This window comes from Aristolochia californica, unplaced genomic scaffold (genome assembly GCF_029961685.1).
Source record: "Aristolochia californica isolate CCGP_79_NKW_82.1479 unplaced genomic scaffold, dmAriCali1.0.hap1 SCAF_9, whole genome shotgun sequence".
Classification (NCBI taxonomy): domain Eukaryota; kingdom Viridiplantae; phylum Streptophyta; class Magnoliopsida; order Piperales; family Aristolochiaceae; genus Aristolochia; species Aristolochia californica.
The window spans coordinates 34,317,607-34,336,009 of NW_027182290.1; the positions used below are offsets into that span (position 1 = coordinate 34,317,607).

Genomic DNA, 18,403 nt, shown 5'->3' on the forward strand with positions numbered 1-18,403 from the left:
GTGCTTGCTTTGCTACTCTTCCGCCCAAAGCATGACAGTTTCTCCGTACTCCCCTCTTTTTTCTTTTTCCTTCCTCTTTCTCCTCCTTTCTCTCCGTCTATGTCTTGCAGCTCCCACCGGCAAGATTGGCAAAGGCTACCGTTTGGTCTCCATTGAAGAGTCCCCAGGTGGAGGTCTCATTGGACAACTGCTAGTCAAACAAAAAACTAACACATATGGCGCGGATATTCCCCATTTGCAGCTTTTTGTCAAGTATGAAAAATCTTTCTCTGTTTTTTTCATTCTCATGAATAAACAGCATTTTATTTGTCGCTAGTTTTCCTCTTCGCTTGGCTTTTAGGGCCTTTACGCCTAATCAAGAGATAAAGAGGTTCTAATCAGATGTACATTGTTTGTTCATCCTTTACCCTTCAAAGTGTTGGTCAGAAGACCATAACCTTTCAGCTGTTTCTTCTTTAAAATTTTGCGAAATCCTTTTCTTACTTGATAGGCTTGAGACCGAAACTCGATTTGGGTATACATGATAAAGTTTTCCCAATTATTTCGTGTTCCTTGTGAGCTGATTGAATGGCACGGAACTAATAAATTTGTGGTTTTTTATTTGCAGGCATGAGACTGATACTCGTTTGAGGGTACATATAACTGATGCGGAGAAAACGAGATGGGAAGTTCCGTATAATTTACTCCCGAGAGAAAAAGTTCCTTCTTTGAAGAAGTCCCTCGGAAACAGAGGAGACCCCTTCGCAGCTTCTGAGTATTCTGGAAATGAGCTCATATTTAGCTACATTGCAGATCCATTTAGCTTTGCAGTCAAGAGAAAGTCAAATGGTGAGACACTCTTCGATTCAAGCTCTGAGGAAACGGATTCTTATTCCAGCCTGGTTTTCAAAGATCAGTATCTTGAGATATCTACCAAACTGCCCGCCGGTGCTTCAGTATACGGACTCGGGGAGAACACACAGCCGAAAGGGATTAAATTACAACCAAGTGATCCTTACACTCTCTACACAACTGATATTGCTGCCATTAATGTTAACATGGACCTATATGGGTCGCACCCTGTTTATATGGATCTCAGGAACAACGGTGGAGAGGCTAATGCTCATGCAGTGTTGTTACTAAATAGTAACGCAATGGATGCTTTCTACCGAGGTAGTTCCCTGACATATAAGGTGATCGGTGGCGTCTTTGATTTCTTCTTCTTTGCAGGGCCAACTCCATTGGCAGTGGTTGATCAATATACTTCACTTGTTGGTCGACCTGCCCCTATGCCATATTGGGCGCTAGGTATGATCTCCCTTCCTTTGTGTAGATGGTTCAGGATCTGTGCATGAGCTTTTCTCCTTTTTCACTTCTCTTACTGGATTTAATGATATTTATCTACAAGTCCTTCACCATTCTCGTCCATAGTCTTCTCCCGGATACCGAAGGCAGTGCCTGGTTTTTTATTTCTCTGGTCGGTCCATCTGAGGGTACAAACCACCCCTCCCTTCATTTTTTTTTTTTTTTTTTGCGCCTTAAGAGTAAAAACCCCATCAGAAGCCTCAACTTGTGTACGCTATTGAAGCCTTCAATTGTGAAATGCGTCCTTTTTTATGTTGTACTTTTGTCTGCAAGCTTTAGTATCCCTTTCGTGTACATTTTTGGCGAATAGCTAGCCCGTAGGCTTACTGTATGTAACTATGCAAGTAGATTCTGTTCCCTTGAAAGCCAACCACATTTACACAGTTACAGTTTCAGTATTTATATCTTTTATTCATATGGTCATTAATGAACCGAGAAGCCTATTTTTTCACTTATCTTGTGACTGGGATGCCCTCCGGTTTCTGCTTGCCCTCTAAGATCAATTATTGAAACTTCAAAAAACGGTTGGATATAGAGTTACCTCCACGAATTGATGGCACCGATTCTCTGTTAGACGGCCACACGTTAGTTCGTGTGGAAATCGTAATAGACTAGAACAGGTGACCGGACTATTATATCACATCATGCCGTGAGCCTTGCGTCTTCAGTCACTCGGTCTTCAGTGGGAATCCTAACTCCTTTTTTCGACTGGTTTGGATCGGTCAATTTTTGCGTTTTTCTGAAGCGGTCGTGGACAGTGATTTTCAATATTATTTAGGAAGATCTGCGCGTGCGGTGTCTCGAACTCGAACCACTCTATATAATTTTTTGTACTAAGGATATATATAATTAGATTGGTCTGAATCCTAACTTTGCACATGTGTTTTCGCAGGATTCCACCAGTGCCGGTGGGGTTACCGAAATGTGTCGCAGCTCGAAGGTGTTGTCGAAGGGTACAGGAAAGCCAAAATTCCTCTCGATGTCATGTGGACCGATGACGACCACATGGACGCAGCCAAGGACTTCACTCTTGATCCTATCAATTTCCCCCGCGAGAAGCTCCAGCCTTTCGTTGAAAAACTCCACTCGCAAGGAATGAAGTACATCGTTCTCATTGATCCCGGTATCGCTATCAATTCTAGCTATGGACTTTTCAACCGGGGAATGGCGAATGATGTCTTCATCAAGCACGACGGTGAGCCTTTCCTCGCCCAAGTTTGGCCTGGTCCTGTTTACTTCCCTGATTATCTCAACCCACGGACTGTGACTTGGTGGGCGGACGAGATCAGACGATTCCGGGAACTCGTCCCCGTCGATGGCCTGTGGATTGACATGAACGAAGTCTCCAATTTCTGTACTGGTAAATGCCGAATCCCCAAGGACCGCCCCTGTCCCGGGACTGGAAAACCATGGGACTGTTGTATGGATTGTACGAACATCACAAACACTAGATGGGACGACCCTCCTTACAAGGTCAACGCGTCCGGGATCCGCGCGCCCTTGGGATACAAAACAATAGCCACCAGCGCCGTGCACTACAATGGGGTAAAGGAGTACGATGCCCATAGTCTCTATGGTTTTTCCCAAGCCATTGCCACACACAAGGCTCTTCTTGGGCTTACAGGCAAGCGACCCTTCGTTCTTTCCCGCTCCACTTTCGTTGGTTCTGGCCACTACGCGGCCCACTGGACTGGTGACAACCAAGGGACCTGGGAAAATTTGCGCTACTCCATCTCCACCATACTGAATTTTGGCATGTTTGGAGTGCCCATGGTTGGTGCGGATATTTGTGGATTTTATCCTCAACCTACAGAGGAGCTCTGTAACCGTTGGATTGAGCTCGGAGCATTCTATCCATTTTCAAGGGACCACGCGAACTATTACTCTCCTCGACAGGAGCTCTACGTGTGGGACTCCGTCGCCACATCTGCTAGAAATGCCTTGGGCCTTCGTTACAAGCTTCTTCCGTACCTCTACACCTTGAACTATGAAGCTCACACTACTGGGGCACCAATGGCTCGCCCTGTTTTCTTCTCGTTCCCAAATTTCACTGAGAGTTATGGGTTGAGCACCCAATTCCTTCTTGGGAGCAGCGTCATGGTGACTCCGGTGCTGAAGAAGGGTGCGACTAGTGTCAAGGGGGTGTTCCCACCGGGCACCTGGTACAACTTGTTTGATATGACCAAGGCCGTGGTATCCAAAAGTGCCCACTGGCTCAGTCTCGATGCGCCTCTGAACGTGGTTAACGTCCATGTGTACCAAAACACGATTTTGCCGATGCAAAGAGGAGGTATGAGGTCTCGAGAGGCAAGAATGACACCATTTACGCTAGTTGTAACCTTCCCAGCCGGGGCCACAGAGGGCGAGGCGAACGGTAAGGTGTTTGTGGATGATGATGAGCTCCCTGAGATGAAGATCGCAGGCGGGCAATCAACATATGTCGAATTCTATGCCACATTGAGTGAGAAGAAGGTAAAGGTGTGGTCTGTGGTGACGGAGGGCGACTTCGCTGTGAAGAAGGGTTGGGTGATCGAGAAGGTTAAAGTGTTGGGTTTGGAAGGACTTGGACAAAAGCTCGAGATTGAGGTTAATGGTGAGATAATGAAGGACACCAGGGCCGATTTTACCCAAGTATCGTTAAGTCACGTAGAGAAATTAGAGGGAGGAAATCACAAGAAGAGTATGATGGTGGAGGTTGGTGGCCTAACATTGTCTCTAGGCAAGAACTTTGCCATGACATGGGTCATGGGGATCAAAGGCTGAAATACGTCGTTTTCAGATTTGAACTTTGTTAGCCTTGATAAACATGTTGTTTCAAGTTAGCTCTTAAACGAGAAAGGATAAGAAACTCATCTCTTGGTCTCTAAAAATCTAAAACAAAGAGCTAATTCTATGTTTCGGCCCACAATTGAAATTGTTAAAGTTTTCAACACTACGTCCTCCTCGATTGTGGATAGGATAATTCTAGCGTGTCTTTTCCACAACATGTAATGGTGTGTCTAAAGCAATCCCCGAAGACTCAAAACACCTGGAGGATAGAAAGTTTGATCCCACAAGGGAGATTATGAGGAGTTACAAGTTGTCATTTCAACGAGTTTCCAATGGGAGGCTGACTCGAGGCGTGTCCTATGAGACGTGAGAGTGATTCTATCGCATAGGAAAACTGAGTCGTATTGGAGACTCATTTAGTCGAGGATGAAATCTACTCCAGCGCTAAACGGGCAGATGGCCACATTTATTGTACCTTGTGCTATGTTCCCAACATGTCTCACTGACAGAGATGCTTTCCACGGAGACATCTTGATCTCGGGGGAAATAATTGATCAATTGTTTATTCTCCCCATTCCGACGCGTTTCAGGATAAGATAGAAAACTCGTTTATTACCTGCGGGGTGTGTGTTCTCTTCTGACCGGCTGGGAATGGCGTAGCCAATGACATATTTTTATGGTGCGGGTTAAGAGCAAGAGACATGAAACGAAAAGTCGTGTGAAAGCATGGGGACACTATGTTGGCGGGAAATAACATAATTGCGACTTCGACACTAAATGGTCCCCATCCTTTGCACTTAGTTTATGGTATGGATTCTTATCTCTTTTCTTGTCCACGAGATCGGATTGCCTTCGCCGTTCTCTGTCTGCGAGGCCGGGTCTCCAGTCTCACGAGTCACGTTGCCGTGTTTCTTCTCCGGTAGGCACCGGGCATTCAGACCTTAGTTTTTTTAAGGTCTTAGAGGGATGTCCCGGTTGTTTCGTGAACGATTTTTTTAAGGTTGATCCTAAGAATACTATGACATAATGAACGAGTTATGATCCATATTGCAGAGATTGGCAATACTAGGTTTAATTGATAAAGATTAGGAAGCATAAAGCATTCCTTTGGTTTCCGGGTTCCAATATCAAAGTTTGGGTATGTTCACTGGGCCAAACCAAGGCCGAAGTTCTACCCATAAGACTTCGTTGCTTCATTTGGATCTTCATACCTAAAAGAGAGGCCTTTTGGCCTCTTGTTAAGCATACTACTTTCCTCACCTTAGAGTTCGATCAAATCGATCTAAATAATTATGGATCGAGCTCGTCTGATTGTGCAAGTTCAGACGGCTAAGCTTCGTTTTCTTCACCTTCTAGTCTCTGTATTAAAAATTATTTATCCTCCGCCCACACGATAAACTTCCGAAGAAGGTCAGACATTTGCATCAGCCATCCTCGGACCAAAGAGTGGTGGTTGCAAAATCCTAAAATAGAACCAGGTCGAAACCAGACGAATTGCATATAATGCGTCTTAGATTGTTTGTTCCTTTGCACGATGCGGTGCCTCCTCTCTCCGTAACCAACTACTAAAAACCAAAAACCACTCGAAAATAATACTTTACTTTTAATCTTAATTTCTCATTCACATCATCGGCTTAAATAGCCGTTTTACAAAATATACATAGAAGAATTTGAGTGATTAACGGGATTACCCCAATCACCGGATTTACAGAATATTACATGATTTCTCCTTAAGGGAAGAAATCTTTGAGTAAATCTTAACACTCCCCCTCAAGTTGGTGCATAGATATCATTTATGTCCAACTTGTCAAGACATTTGTTAAAAGCTCGGTAAGACACTGCCTTGGTTAGCACATCGGCAAGTTGATCCTCAGATCGAACATGAGAGACTTCAATGATTCTTGCTTCTAACTTTTCTTTAATAAAGTGTCTATCAACTTCAACATGTTTAGTTCTATCATGCTGGACTCGGTTGTGGGCAATATCACATGCGGCCTTATTGTCACAATATAATTTCATAGGACTTGTATCAGATTTTTTATCCATAATAATTCACATATTGCCTTGGCCATTCCCCTGTATTCGGCTTCAGCTGAAGATCTAGCCACCACCTCTTGTTTCTAACTTCTCCAAGTGACCAAATTTCCACCTACAAATGTAAAGTATCCAGAGGTAGATCGTCGATCTTCTATTGACCCAGCCCAATCGGCATCGGTATAACCTTCAATTTTCAAGTCACCTCCCTTTTTAAATAAAATTCCTTTCCCTGGAGATGATTTCAAGTAGCGTAGGATACGGTTGACGGCATTCATATGTTCTTCACTTGGAGAGTGCATAAATTGACTAACCACACTTAGTACATAAGCTAAGTCTGGTCGGGTATGTGCAAGATACATTAACTTCCCAACTAGTCTCTGATAACGCTCCTTGTTAGCAGGAACTTGATCTGAATGTATTCCAAGTTTCAAATTTTCTTCCATAGGAGTACTGACTGGACTACATGCTGTCATACTAGTTTCCTTCAATAAATCCAAAGCATATTTTCGTTGAGATAGAAAAATTCCTTCCTTGGATCTGGATATTTCAATGCCAATAAAATATTTTAAGTAGCCAAGATCCTTCATTTCAAATTCTCTAGCAAGACGATTTTGCAATGATTTCTTTTCTTCTGGATCATTCCCAGTTACTATCATATCATCAACATATACAATAAGAGCTGTGATGGCCTCCTTGTTATATTTCAGGAAGAGAGTATGATCTGAGTTGCTTTGCTTGTATCCGATAGATTTCATAAAATTCGTGAACCTTCCAAACCACGCCCTCGGGGACTGCTTCAAACCATATAGGGATTTCCTCAGTTTACATACTTGTTTGCCTCCTTTGTTTTGCATAATGCATCCAGGAGGTAATTCCATATATACTTCTTCTTGGAGATCTCCGTGTAAAAATGCATTTTTTACATCAAATTGATATAAGGGCCAATCAAGATTCACAGCCAGAGATAGTAGAATCCGAACGGTGTTGATTTTGGCCACTGGTGCGAATGTCTCCATATTATCGATCCCGTAGGTTTGAGTATATCCTTTGGCGACAAGTCTTGCTTTGAACCTTTCAATGGTGCCATTGGCTTTATATTTAATGGTAAATACCCACCTGTATCCAACTGGTTTCTTTCCTACAGGTAGGTCAACCACTTCCCATGTTGAATTCTTCTAAAGAGACCTCTTTTCTTCATTCATGGCTTCTTTCCATTTAAAATCTTTCAAGGCTTCCTGCACACTATTAGGAATAGATATAGCAGATAATTGATTCACAAATACCTCATTTGCCTTTGACAATCTATGATAAGACACAAAATTATGCATGGGATACTGAGATTTAGAGGTGAGAAGAGGTTCATAATTGACTCTAGGTTTTCCTCTTGTGGTTCGATGAGGTAGCACTCTTAGTTGAGTTTCGGAACTTACCTGAGGTTCAGACATGGACTCGGACTCAGAAGGCAATTGATCCATTGGTACATTATGAAGGGGGGGAAGATGGCGGCTGAGACTCTGGTTGCATCACTTCCATCAGGTCTTGTATTTCTCCATCCTATGAATCATTTTAATGTCCATAGTTGTAATCGGAATATTGACCACTTGTAGTATCCAAGATATCCAAATGATGATAAAATGGTCTTCAATTCAATCCTGTTCTCCCCCTGTATTGAAGACTCGGAAGTAGAATAATACATGTTTTCTTCGTGAAATACCATATCAAGAGTGACATACAATTTGCGAGATGGAGGATGATAACAACGATAACCTTTCTGATGTTGAGCATAACCAACAAAAACACACTTGAAAGCTCGGGGTTCCAATTTATGTCTCAATGACTTATGGAGGTGAACAAAGGCTACACACCCAAAAATTTTTGGTGGTAGATTCGGCACAGCAGGTGAACTTATGGTTTTATGAAGAACACTCAAGGGAGTCTGAAATTGTAACACACTCGAGGGTATTCGATTGATAAGGTAAGCTGCAGTTGTGATGGCTTCACCCCAGTAACTTGTCGACAAATGAGCTTCAAATAAGGAAGCACGAACAACCTCAAGAAGGTAGCGGTTCTTTCGCTCTGCAACTCCATTTTGCTGAGGGGTGTACAGACAAGTAGCTTGATGAGTAATACCATGATCATCTAGATATTCTTTGAAACTTTGATTCACAAATTCTCCCCCATTGTCACTTCGCAGAGTTCGTATTGTAGAATGATACTGGGTGACTATCATTTTGTGAAATTGTTTGAACAACGAACTAACTTCACTTTTTGACTTCATTAAACAAATCCAAGTCATACGGGTGTGATCATCAATAAAAGAAACAAACCACCGTTTACCACTAAGGGAGGCTATATTTACTGGACCCCACACATCAGAGTGAATAATCATAAAAGGTACTAAACTCCTATTCATGCCTATTGGGAATGGAACACGGTGGCTTTTCGCCAATTCACATACATCACACTTAAAATCTGAAATAGATAATTTTTCAAAAAGTGTAGGAAATAATTTCTTTAAATAACCAAAGGATGAATGACCCAACCGTTTATGCCATAACCAAATATCAGAATCTGCTGATTTTTTCTTCATGGAGAACGCTTGGGCTAACTGATGAAAACTTTCTGGCTGCAGATCAAGGTAATAGAGTTTCCCCCTTCTAGTACCATACCCAATTGTCTTCTGAGTTCGAATGTCCTTAAAAACACAAAGGTTAGGCCAAAAAACCACAATACAATGCAGAGTACGAGTTATTTGAGCAACTGATAATAGATTATGATTGAGGGTTGGAACAACTAATACAGAATCAAGGCTCAGATTTTCAGTGAGAGTGATAGAAACTTCTCCAATAACGTGAGATGGAGTACCATTTGCTGTAGATACGATATATTGTTCAGATGGTTTCATACTTTTAACATGATGATTGTCAAAGGTCATATGATCAGTAGCACCAGAATCAATTATCCATTCACTATTTCTACTAGGAGCGGAAGTATTAAGAACCTTACCAGATGTAGCGATTAAGACTGATGCAACCTCAGTTGTGTGAGAGGTGGAAGGTTCTGCTACTACAACGGTAGCATGATTATTTGATTTGGAGTTTCGTTTGCGAGGCGCTTTTGTAGGATCCCACCATTCTGGATATCGATAAGTTCATAACATCGTGACTTTATATGCCCAGTCTCACCACAGTGAGTACAAATGCGCTCTGGTTTGGTTGTTCCAACCTCATAACTACGATTCTGAGATCCTGATGTTCGATTTTGATCACTGTTAGGACCAGTTGGTCGAGCTGTTTTAAGCTTAGCTCGACGTGCTACCATTGCAGATGTCTCAACACGATCAACTTCACTATTTAAAGTGGTTCTAAGAACAGAGTCATGACGTACATAAGCATAGGCTTCTTCAAGATCCAATATCGGGTCTTTTCTGAGAATTTCACCATGGACTTGTTCGAATTCTGCATCCAATCCGTTTAAGAAAATATGAACACGCAATCTTTCAACGGATTTTCTATAAGCAATCACATCATCAGGATCTTTCATTATAGTCTTGTCACGATGATCAAGTTCTTGAAAAATTTCCACAAGATCACCATAGTTGATAAAGGGCGACCAGTCTGTTTGGTGGAGAAAGCTCTCTGATTCAATGAAAATAATTGTGATTCATCTGACCCATCATAGAAAGCTTTTTCCAGAGCCTTCCATATTTCGCGTGCGGTACGCAGCCGAATATAGCGCTTCATAATATCTGGTGACATAGAGGTTAACAACCACCCCTTGGACTTTTTGATTTTCAGTATACCATTTCGCATAAGAGGCATCCGTTTCTTGTGGGAATGGTGTTTTTCCCATAATATATTCGAGTTTTTCTCGTCCTGCAATTTGCATCTCCATGATCTAAGACCATACATCATAGTTGACTTCGGTAAGAGTGATGCTGGTTGTAAAACCAGAGTTTTCAGATTGCACATGAATAATCGGTGTTGATTCCTTCAACATGATGAAAATAAGATCAGCGGGGACACCAAAAAAATATTGGTCCGATCCGTAGACTGATTCGGTCTGGTCCGGTTCGTTTTCTAAAAAAAAAAATTGGTCTGGTCCGGTCCGGTTCACGTTATTTCGCTGGGCTGATCTTGGTCTCGGACGGACCGGGTCGCTCGGCAAATAACTAACCCGGACCTAAGTTTAAAACAGTAAATAAAATTTTACTGTACCTCTTCTTCGTCGAGCGTCTCTTCCCCTTCGCCGGCGTCGATTGGGCTGACGGTTCTTGGGAAGGCTTCGTCGAGACGCACGCTGGACTGGTGCCGGTGAGGCTTTTCTCCTTCTTGTTTTTTTTTTTTCTTCTTCGTCGGTCGGCGAAGCTTTCTAATGGAAGGTCGGAAGGCCGAGCACTGGCTCTACTACGATCGTCGGCTGCCTGCGGAGCTTCCGAACAGCTCCATTTTTTTTTTTGCGGCGATTCGTCGGTCGGAAGTTCTCTGGTGGAAGACCGAGCAGTGGCTCTGAAACCAAGAATCAGCGAAACAGAGTCCGTCGACTGAGATTACGGAACAGAGCTTTCGCTCTGCTCTTCGGCGATGAGAAGGAGATAATTCTCCCGCTCTGATACCAACTCGAAAATAATACTTCACTTTCAATCTTGATTTCTCATTCACATCATCGGCTTAAATAGCCGTTTTACAAAATATACATGGAAAAATTTGAGTGATTAACGGGATTACCCCAATCACCGGATTTACAGAATATTACATGATTTCTCATTAAGGGAAGAAATCTTTGAGTAAATCTTAACAAAACCTGCCGCTGTTATCCAAATCTTAATCTTCAAATACGCATTGGCCTGGCCTCTTCTTTTTGTTTCTAATTTCTATCACGGAAATGAAGAGATGTTACTCTTGAACGTGTTTCCTACCACCGGCAGTCCTCTCGTGAGTCTCTTGGTCGATTTCAGTTCCGATGTTATTAATACCCAATTCGCTTATAACGACGAATAGTGCTGAAATGCTGATGCCGACGAGAATATTTACTAGAGTAATCCTTGATAAAAATCGAAAACGTCGATGTCATTCAACTTCAGGAGGTTGAAATAAGGTGTGGAAATTATAGAAGCGATGTTTAAGACGACAAAGCAGCGATTCTCTATCAACCAAGGTGGAGTGTCTCGCATATCCTCGTGTTTCTCCTTCTCATTCTCCTTCTCTGAGATAAAAAAAGGGTGTTTCACTCAATACGCAATGGATAACCAGAACAAAAAAGCACGAATAAGACGGTTATCTACCGGTGTTGCTGGGTTAGGTTCCTGGAGACAAACGACAACATGTAGTTACCACGAAACCCAATTGGGAAAGAGAAATCTCATCCTTTCGTCCCATCCTTGTAGTTTAATTTTTAACGAAAGCTTACAGAATATGAATAACGGGGGAAACGTCTCCTTCTTTCTATCTCGATTCTCGACGACAGCGTCACAACTAATTACAATTTCGTAGGCTCTAAAACGCGAAAAAAAACAACAAGTTTTCGATTTTTCCCTGCTAACACAAATCACAAAAATGACAATCTGCGGAGGAGAAGGGAAGAAGAAAGTGAAACAGGTTCCCTAGTGGAGAGATACAACAAAGGATGTTCATATCCGAGCAGTCTCTTATTCTTCAACCTTAAGACTTGACCGACAAAATAAGGAAGAACCTACAAAAAATAATAACAGAAGGGTTTTTGAATAAAATCATAAAACCAGGTTTGATTCGACTTCACAGCTAAGAGAAGGGTTGAATCGAGCATACGCTCTTAAGCACACGCAAGAAAATATTCTTGAGCCGACTACCTAGGAAAGAATGAAAGCAATGTTTGTCCCTAACTTTGCCTTTACGGACGATTATCTTGCAAATCCCTAGCACGTCAAGTCGATTATTTAAAATGAAAAATATAAAGAAAAACCTTGTCCATGTAAGCAACCATCTTTCGTCTCTGCGAGTCAAGGGTGAAAACGGAGAGGTTAACAAGTCTAGATTGGCGGACTGCAGAAAAGTTATCCAAAAGCGAACCAAGACTAAAAATAAATACTTAAAAACGGAAATATGAGTTTATGATAATGAGATTGATCAAGTCAACATTGGTAAACTTCCGCGGTGACAAAAGTATCGGCCGTCAGGAGCGATGCAACCCAACCATGTGATAGCACTCCAATTTAGAAGCGTCGGAGTTTTTGTTTTGTTAGGCGCTTTGGAATTGAAGTACGTCGGCACGTAGTTCCTACCAAGTGGTTTTAAATTGATACGCTTTTGTCACTCTCCAATTCGAGCTCTGATCCGTGACATTCGTTTTCGTTCCTTTGGCCCTTGCTGTATCAGAATCTACAAATCGATTTCGATTTGAGAAGAGCGGGGAAAGCAAAGGAAAAAAATCGAGAACATCAAGGACGAGGTTAATTTCCGTGGAATCCACGGCTTCTCCTACCCTGAGTGAATGATACTCCGGCCAAATAAATGTTTGAATCGTACAAAAAGAAAACCAACTGGCGCAAACTGTGACGAAGAGGCCATGGGATGGAGAGCTGTCAGAATCATCGATCAGCGGATATCTGCGTGTGAATTTCCATGTTTTTAAATTTTAATTTGAACCCAGCCAACAGCAATGCTTGAAAAGCGGTTTTCCTTTCCGGGAGTAAGGAAGCGAACTGCTTGATTCTTGGAAAGCGAACACAGAACTGAGGTTTGCGAACCTCGTTGCCATCGGAAAAAAACATAACTAGGAAAAGAAGCAGGGCAACTTTAGAGCATTTTTTTTTTCGCAGGAAAGACGACCCATGACACGAGACAGTACCCAAAACAGAGTCGTCCCTTCCAAATGCGGGTTCCGTTTGTTTGAATTTGTGATTTACCGTAGAAATGCCTCTGACACTGGATTGAAAGAACGCGATGGGAACAAGAAAGAGGCATCTGCATGCAACCACCGACAAAAAAAAGCACTTTAAAAGTCTTCTTGCAAAAAATTCTTCTGGGATTTCTTGATGTCCAAATGTTTAGAAAATTGTGAGAGAATAGAAACCCATAAAACTAATGAGCAAGAAATAAAATAGGCACCAAATTGGGAAGAAAGGTTAAAAAAGAAGGATCTGGCTATCGTTTTATACATTTTTACTGAGCTTTTCCTCGCTAGCTGAGAGGATACATATTGGTTATCTCTACCTAATTGGGGATCTCATTTATGTGTTTGATCTGCCACAAATCATCATCCCATATAACTTCGGTCTGCGAGCACAACCCCACGAAATCGTCGTCCACGAAAGGGAACCAGCCGAGAAGAATGTCGTCCTCAAGCGTTGGAAGAAATGGCAACTCCACGATTCCATCCCAGCCAAGAGAGAGCTCCGAAGGAATCTCAGGCCCGGGAACGGTAATATAGAGGTCCGTCTTTTGGTGCTCAATCTCTTCCCTAGCAACCCCGTTCTCTATCTCCCTCGCACTGGGACCTTTCTTGGGCATCTGGGAATGGTCAATACCACCGCTATCTTCTCTACTTCTTTTTCGCGGCAAGCCTGCAACTGAACTCATCGCACCTTGTACACTGTATCGGAAAAGCTCGTTCTAATTCGCCAATGCTGGAAAATTCTTTGAGAGTCACTCCTTGAAGGCAGCGTATCCGTTGGAAGAGAAGAAGACAAGGGCGCTGAGGAGTTCGGTTAAGAGAGTGATACAAGGGTTATATATATAGCGCAAAGGTGGAGACGTTTCGATGAGATTCCCGAGCTGGCGTGCAAGTGGAAAATCTGAAATATTTTCTTCCCCTTCTCGCGTTTTTACCCGCGGATTTTCGGATGACCACACTTTACCGTTTACGGGCCGTCGGCCGACCCGGCCCTTCTTCATTTGGAAACCCGGCTAACGTTGACAGCTATTTATTTCATAGCGCCGATCTCATTTTTGTATAGTTGCACAGGCAAGAAGTGGCGTAGCTGGAAGTCCCAAACCAATTAAAGCGCTTTTAACGAGAGGACAGAGAGAAGTCGGGCCAAACCTTCATAAAATATGCGTTCAGTGTGTACACTAGACCGAACGGTGGTTTAACGGAAAGGTGATGAGTGTATTTTATGTTGTGGTCGACTTATCAGGACAAAATTAAGCTTTTTATTAACAATAATATATAGTTTAAGTGATGAGTGCTTGATTTATTCCTTGCCCGTTTCCCAAAGAAAGAAATATTTTAATGAGTTATTGAACAGCCAAAAGGGGAATGGATTGACTTGTCATAACGAAACCCCCCACATATATGATTTCGAGAGTGTCTTAGATTCTAATGAAATTAGCACACTTTTTTTGGGATTGATGTTCTTATTCCTTTAAAAAGAGATTAGCGTACCTAATTTTACGCTCTTTATAGAAGAAGGAAAAAAAAAAAAAATGGCAGTTCGATCTAATAGCGTCATGTGCATCGTGAGAATTATATAGGTCGAAAAAGGTGGTATTAGCTTCATCAATGACTGAAGGTAGTTTTTAGGAACTTGCATTTAATAAATAATGAGCTTCATTAGCAGCTAACTACGATTAATAATCGTCTCTCTCTATATAGGTAGGGTGGGCGGCTGTAGGCATTAGATAAAGAATGATTTAGTTGGAGTCAGTAGGGGAGTTCAGGCAGGAATTAGGATGATGGATTTTGCGAGGTTCACTTTCAATTATGTGGAAAGTGGACACCGAACCTTAAACCAAAGGTATGCAGCTTAAGGCTTTTTCAACGAGTCAAGGATTACGTGAGACAGAGCTGAGAAGTGCCATTTGACAACCTATTTTAAAAGAAGAAATTTGTGCCAGACTGCCGGACCTCCTTTTTTTCTCTTTCAAGAAACCCATACTTTTTCCTTCCAGCGAACATTTTTGTGTTTTTGTGTTTTCATAGTCGGGAAGTACGATAACCTAACCTTAATATGCAGCAATGATTATTCATCTTCACAATTTTGCATAACCGCTTTGTCCTTTGATAACTTTATGCTATATAGAATTATAGCATAGTTTGACTTGAGTTAACAAGCTTTATTGCCACTTGAATCTCTCCTAAAAAAAGACTAAGTATGCTATTAGGTATAAACTTGATTTTTTTAGTATTACACACATATTTAGCATAAACAAAAAAGTAAGAAAAATACTTTTCCAACTGTGTTTGGAACAGCAAGAGAAAGAGAATAAAATAAAAGAAGAAATTTCGTTTGTTTTTACATACAGAAAAAATGATCTACAAGCTAGAAACCTGCAGGTTTTTTTTCTGTTTTGACGGCTATTACGTCTGAGTAACTCCCCGACCAACTGCGGAATGCAGCGAGAGTGGATCACAATCCGACCGTACTTTTACTGTTTGTTGCTGTTTTTTCCACCCCAACTCTCCCGGTGGGACTTTAAAAAGATTTTCAAGGGGGGCCCCTCCGACCGGCGACTGGACTCCACAGCTGTGCCTGGAAAAGCAGCGTGGGACGGTAGGTGTTTGCTTTTCCAGGCAACGCTACTGTAACCTGCCGTTGAACCATGATTATCAGTACACAAGTGGTCCAGTCAGACGTTGGAAGTCGAATATGGCGTGGTTACGTTATCAGTTGCCATCTCACGGCCACTTTATCGTGGGGCACAGACGGCAATGCACGATCTAAGGTAATACAATATTTCCTTTTCTTTCACCTCATCGGTCGTGTCGCTATGGCAACCACAAACTCGCTCACCCCAATACCTCTGATATTTTGTCATGTCAAAGAGGCTATGGGTTGCGTGCCTCCCTTGGAGTTCCGAATAAATGTTACTGAATGAAAGCACCAGAAGCAGCGAACGGTCAACAAAGAATCTCTCTCCTTCTCCTCCAACCGCGCCTGCTAGATGGTAAATTCCCTCCTAACTGGTAACTATCGAGTCTCGCCTCTCAACGGGTCAGCTTTTCGTCGGCCGCCGAGAATTTTGTCAAGCGTGGTAGTGGATTCGGGTGCAGAACGACTGCATCTGCTTGCCCTCCCGTCTCTTTTCCTCTTAGCTGTTTTTGCCTATTGGTTTCGCGTCATGTCTCCCGAATAAGATCAGAGAAGAGAACTTTTTTTTCCTGCGTGATGTCCCTGTACATGCATGACCACTGTCTTCGGCTCATGTCGCCCATTTGGTACGTGCCAACTGTGATGGTTTCCTAGTACGATACAAAACGGAAGCTGAGGAGGTGATAAGCTCATGGGTCCCCACATACCAAAAATAAGTCGGCAAGCGGCTGTTGCAAACGGCCTAGTGAATTTGGTGAGATGGATCCGTCGTTATTTACCAACTAAGGCAAGCCTGTGAAGGGACAAAAGGATAATGTATGCTTATCACTATGTTTATTAAAATGGAAGGGGCAGATCTTCGGCGGTCGTTATGCAACGGAAAGCGGTAGTTTTGCTAGTCGGCACGCCAGAATCGTACAAGTGGGCACACTCAAACATGCCAGAACCATGTGGGCTTCTAGACTAGGACCCTTTGCTGTCTCCCATCCGATTTCTGAAAAGAGTGCTCGGACCAGCTGCCAAGGGTCCTGATGAAATTGTCCTGGACAAATAGACAACGCCGTGCCGTTCTTTACTTCTTGGAGCAGAACAACACCATTGTTTGTGTGTCGGCACGCTACCTCATTCATTTGCCATTCTTTGTTTGCGTGTCATTTTAGAATGTCTAATATTCACATTATCGTTTATATCATATCTTATTAGAAGGGTCGTATTGATCATTAGTTATTAACCTTTAGATTCAACAATAGAACCCAATTATTTTATTTTATAATAATTAATTCATTCATTAATATGATTGCCATAATAATTATCCAATTTGTTAGCAATTAATAAATACTATTTACTAAATAAGTAGTGTTATATTTTATAGTTGTGATTATTAATAAATAATATTAGAATATTCTTATGATAGTTATATAAAATATTAGTAATTATAATAACCATAAACATAACATTGTAATATATTAATTGTCATTAACTCTGTTAATAATATGAACTACCAAACCGACTTTTATATTCTACTCTCTGCAGCAAGTTAAGTAATTGGGCCTGTTTCAGTAATCCGAGCTGACTCGGGTCCTTCCGTAGGCGGGTATTAAATTTCATTTTTTCACTCAGTGTTCCCTGTTTCTTACATGATATCAACTGTGTGTACGTTGTTTCAAGGTTTTAAAAACAAAAAAAAACGTCTCATTGCTCACTTCTTTTGCCTTTCCATTTATTTCTCGCTTTCAAGGAAGACCCAAGCACCTTACCGCAAACCTAAACACATTAGGCAGTACAATGGGCCGACTTTTTTATTATTGTTTCGTGGTCGGACTCTGGCATCTCTTTTGCTTGGCCCAGGTTCGCGGGGGGACATTAAATTTCATTTAGGATTTAAAGGTTTCAAGTTTCCATCTTTCTTGTTGCTCAACTTAAATTTGGTGTGCCTCACCGCTCACGGGTTCCTTTCTTTTCAGAAGAAAATGGACACGAGAGTCCGTGACCAATCTACTGCCACCAATAACTTCTCCATTGAATGAGGAATACTTTTTCAACTGAGAGACGCCTTGCGATTCATCTCTAGACTTTCCTCCGAGTTCGATTCGACACAGCAGAGTAGTCCATGACTCATTAAACCATCCACTGTGGTTTCCAAATGATGGATTCAGCTTATCATCGTTCAACTTCTGCATTTTAGACAGTACAAAGAGGCAATAGATATTTTTCAGTTTATTTTGAGTGGTATAATTTAATAGTCACATGAATATGGAAAAGACATATGCCTTTTTCTATAAAATTATTTTAAGGAAAATAAACAGTTCCTTTTTCCTTTTTCCTTTTATAGCACTCAATAATGGAGTGAGGACTTGAAAAGCTAAAATAAAAGGAATATTTTCTTAGTTAATCTAAATTCAATACTCCCTCAACATTGATGGATCATTCTTATTATGAATACAATCAAAGTTATTCTTAAATGATAATTATACCGTGAAGACTCGAGCAGCCAAGTGACCAAAAGCTTCCATGAACAAGTCTTTTCATCAGTGAAGCTACAGAGATTGATTAAAATTTTTGGAACCCATTCGAGAAGAAAGCTGGAAGATGCTTGTAAGATGACCAGATTCTGAATTGAGCGACAACTTTCTCAAGCTCTCCCTCAACCATCCCATGACATGTCAGACAGATGCTGGATCTTCTTCACCTCACCTGTCTTTATGTTTTTTACTGGAGTTGTTCCAAGTGATGATTTCAATTCGT

At 41.7% G+C, this 18,403-nt stretch overlaps 1 protein-coding gene across 1 annotated transcript; it reads left to right on the plus strand.

Moving 5' to 3' along the window:
- LOC137940179 (alpha-xylosidase 1-like) lies at positions 1–4,232 on the plus strand. Its single transcript, XM_068785112.1, has 3 exons — positions 1–252; positions 608–1,287; positions 2,237–4,232. The coding sequence occupies exons 1-3, from the start codon at positions 32–34 to the stop codon at positions 4,105–4,107; spliced, it is 2,772 nt and encodes a 923-aa protein (XP_068641213.1). The 5' UTR covers positions 1–31; the 3' UTR covers positions 4,108–4,232.
- Positions 4,233–18,403: the final 14,171 nt, after the last annotated feature.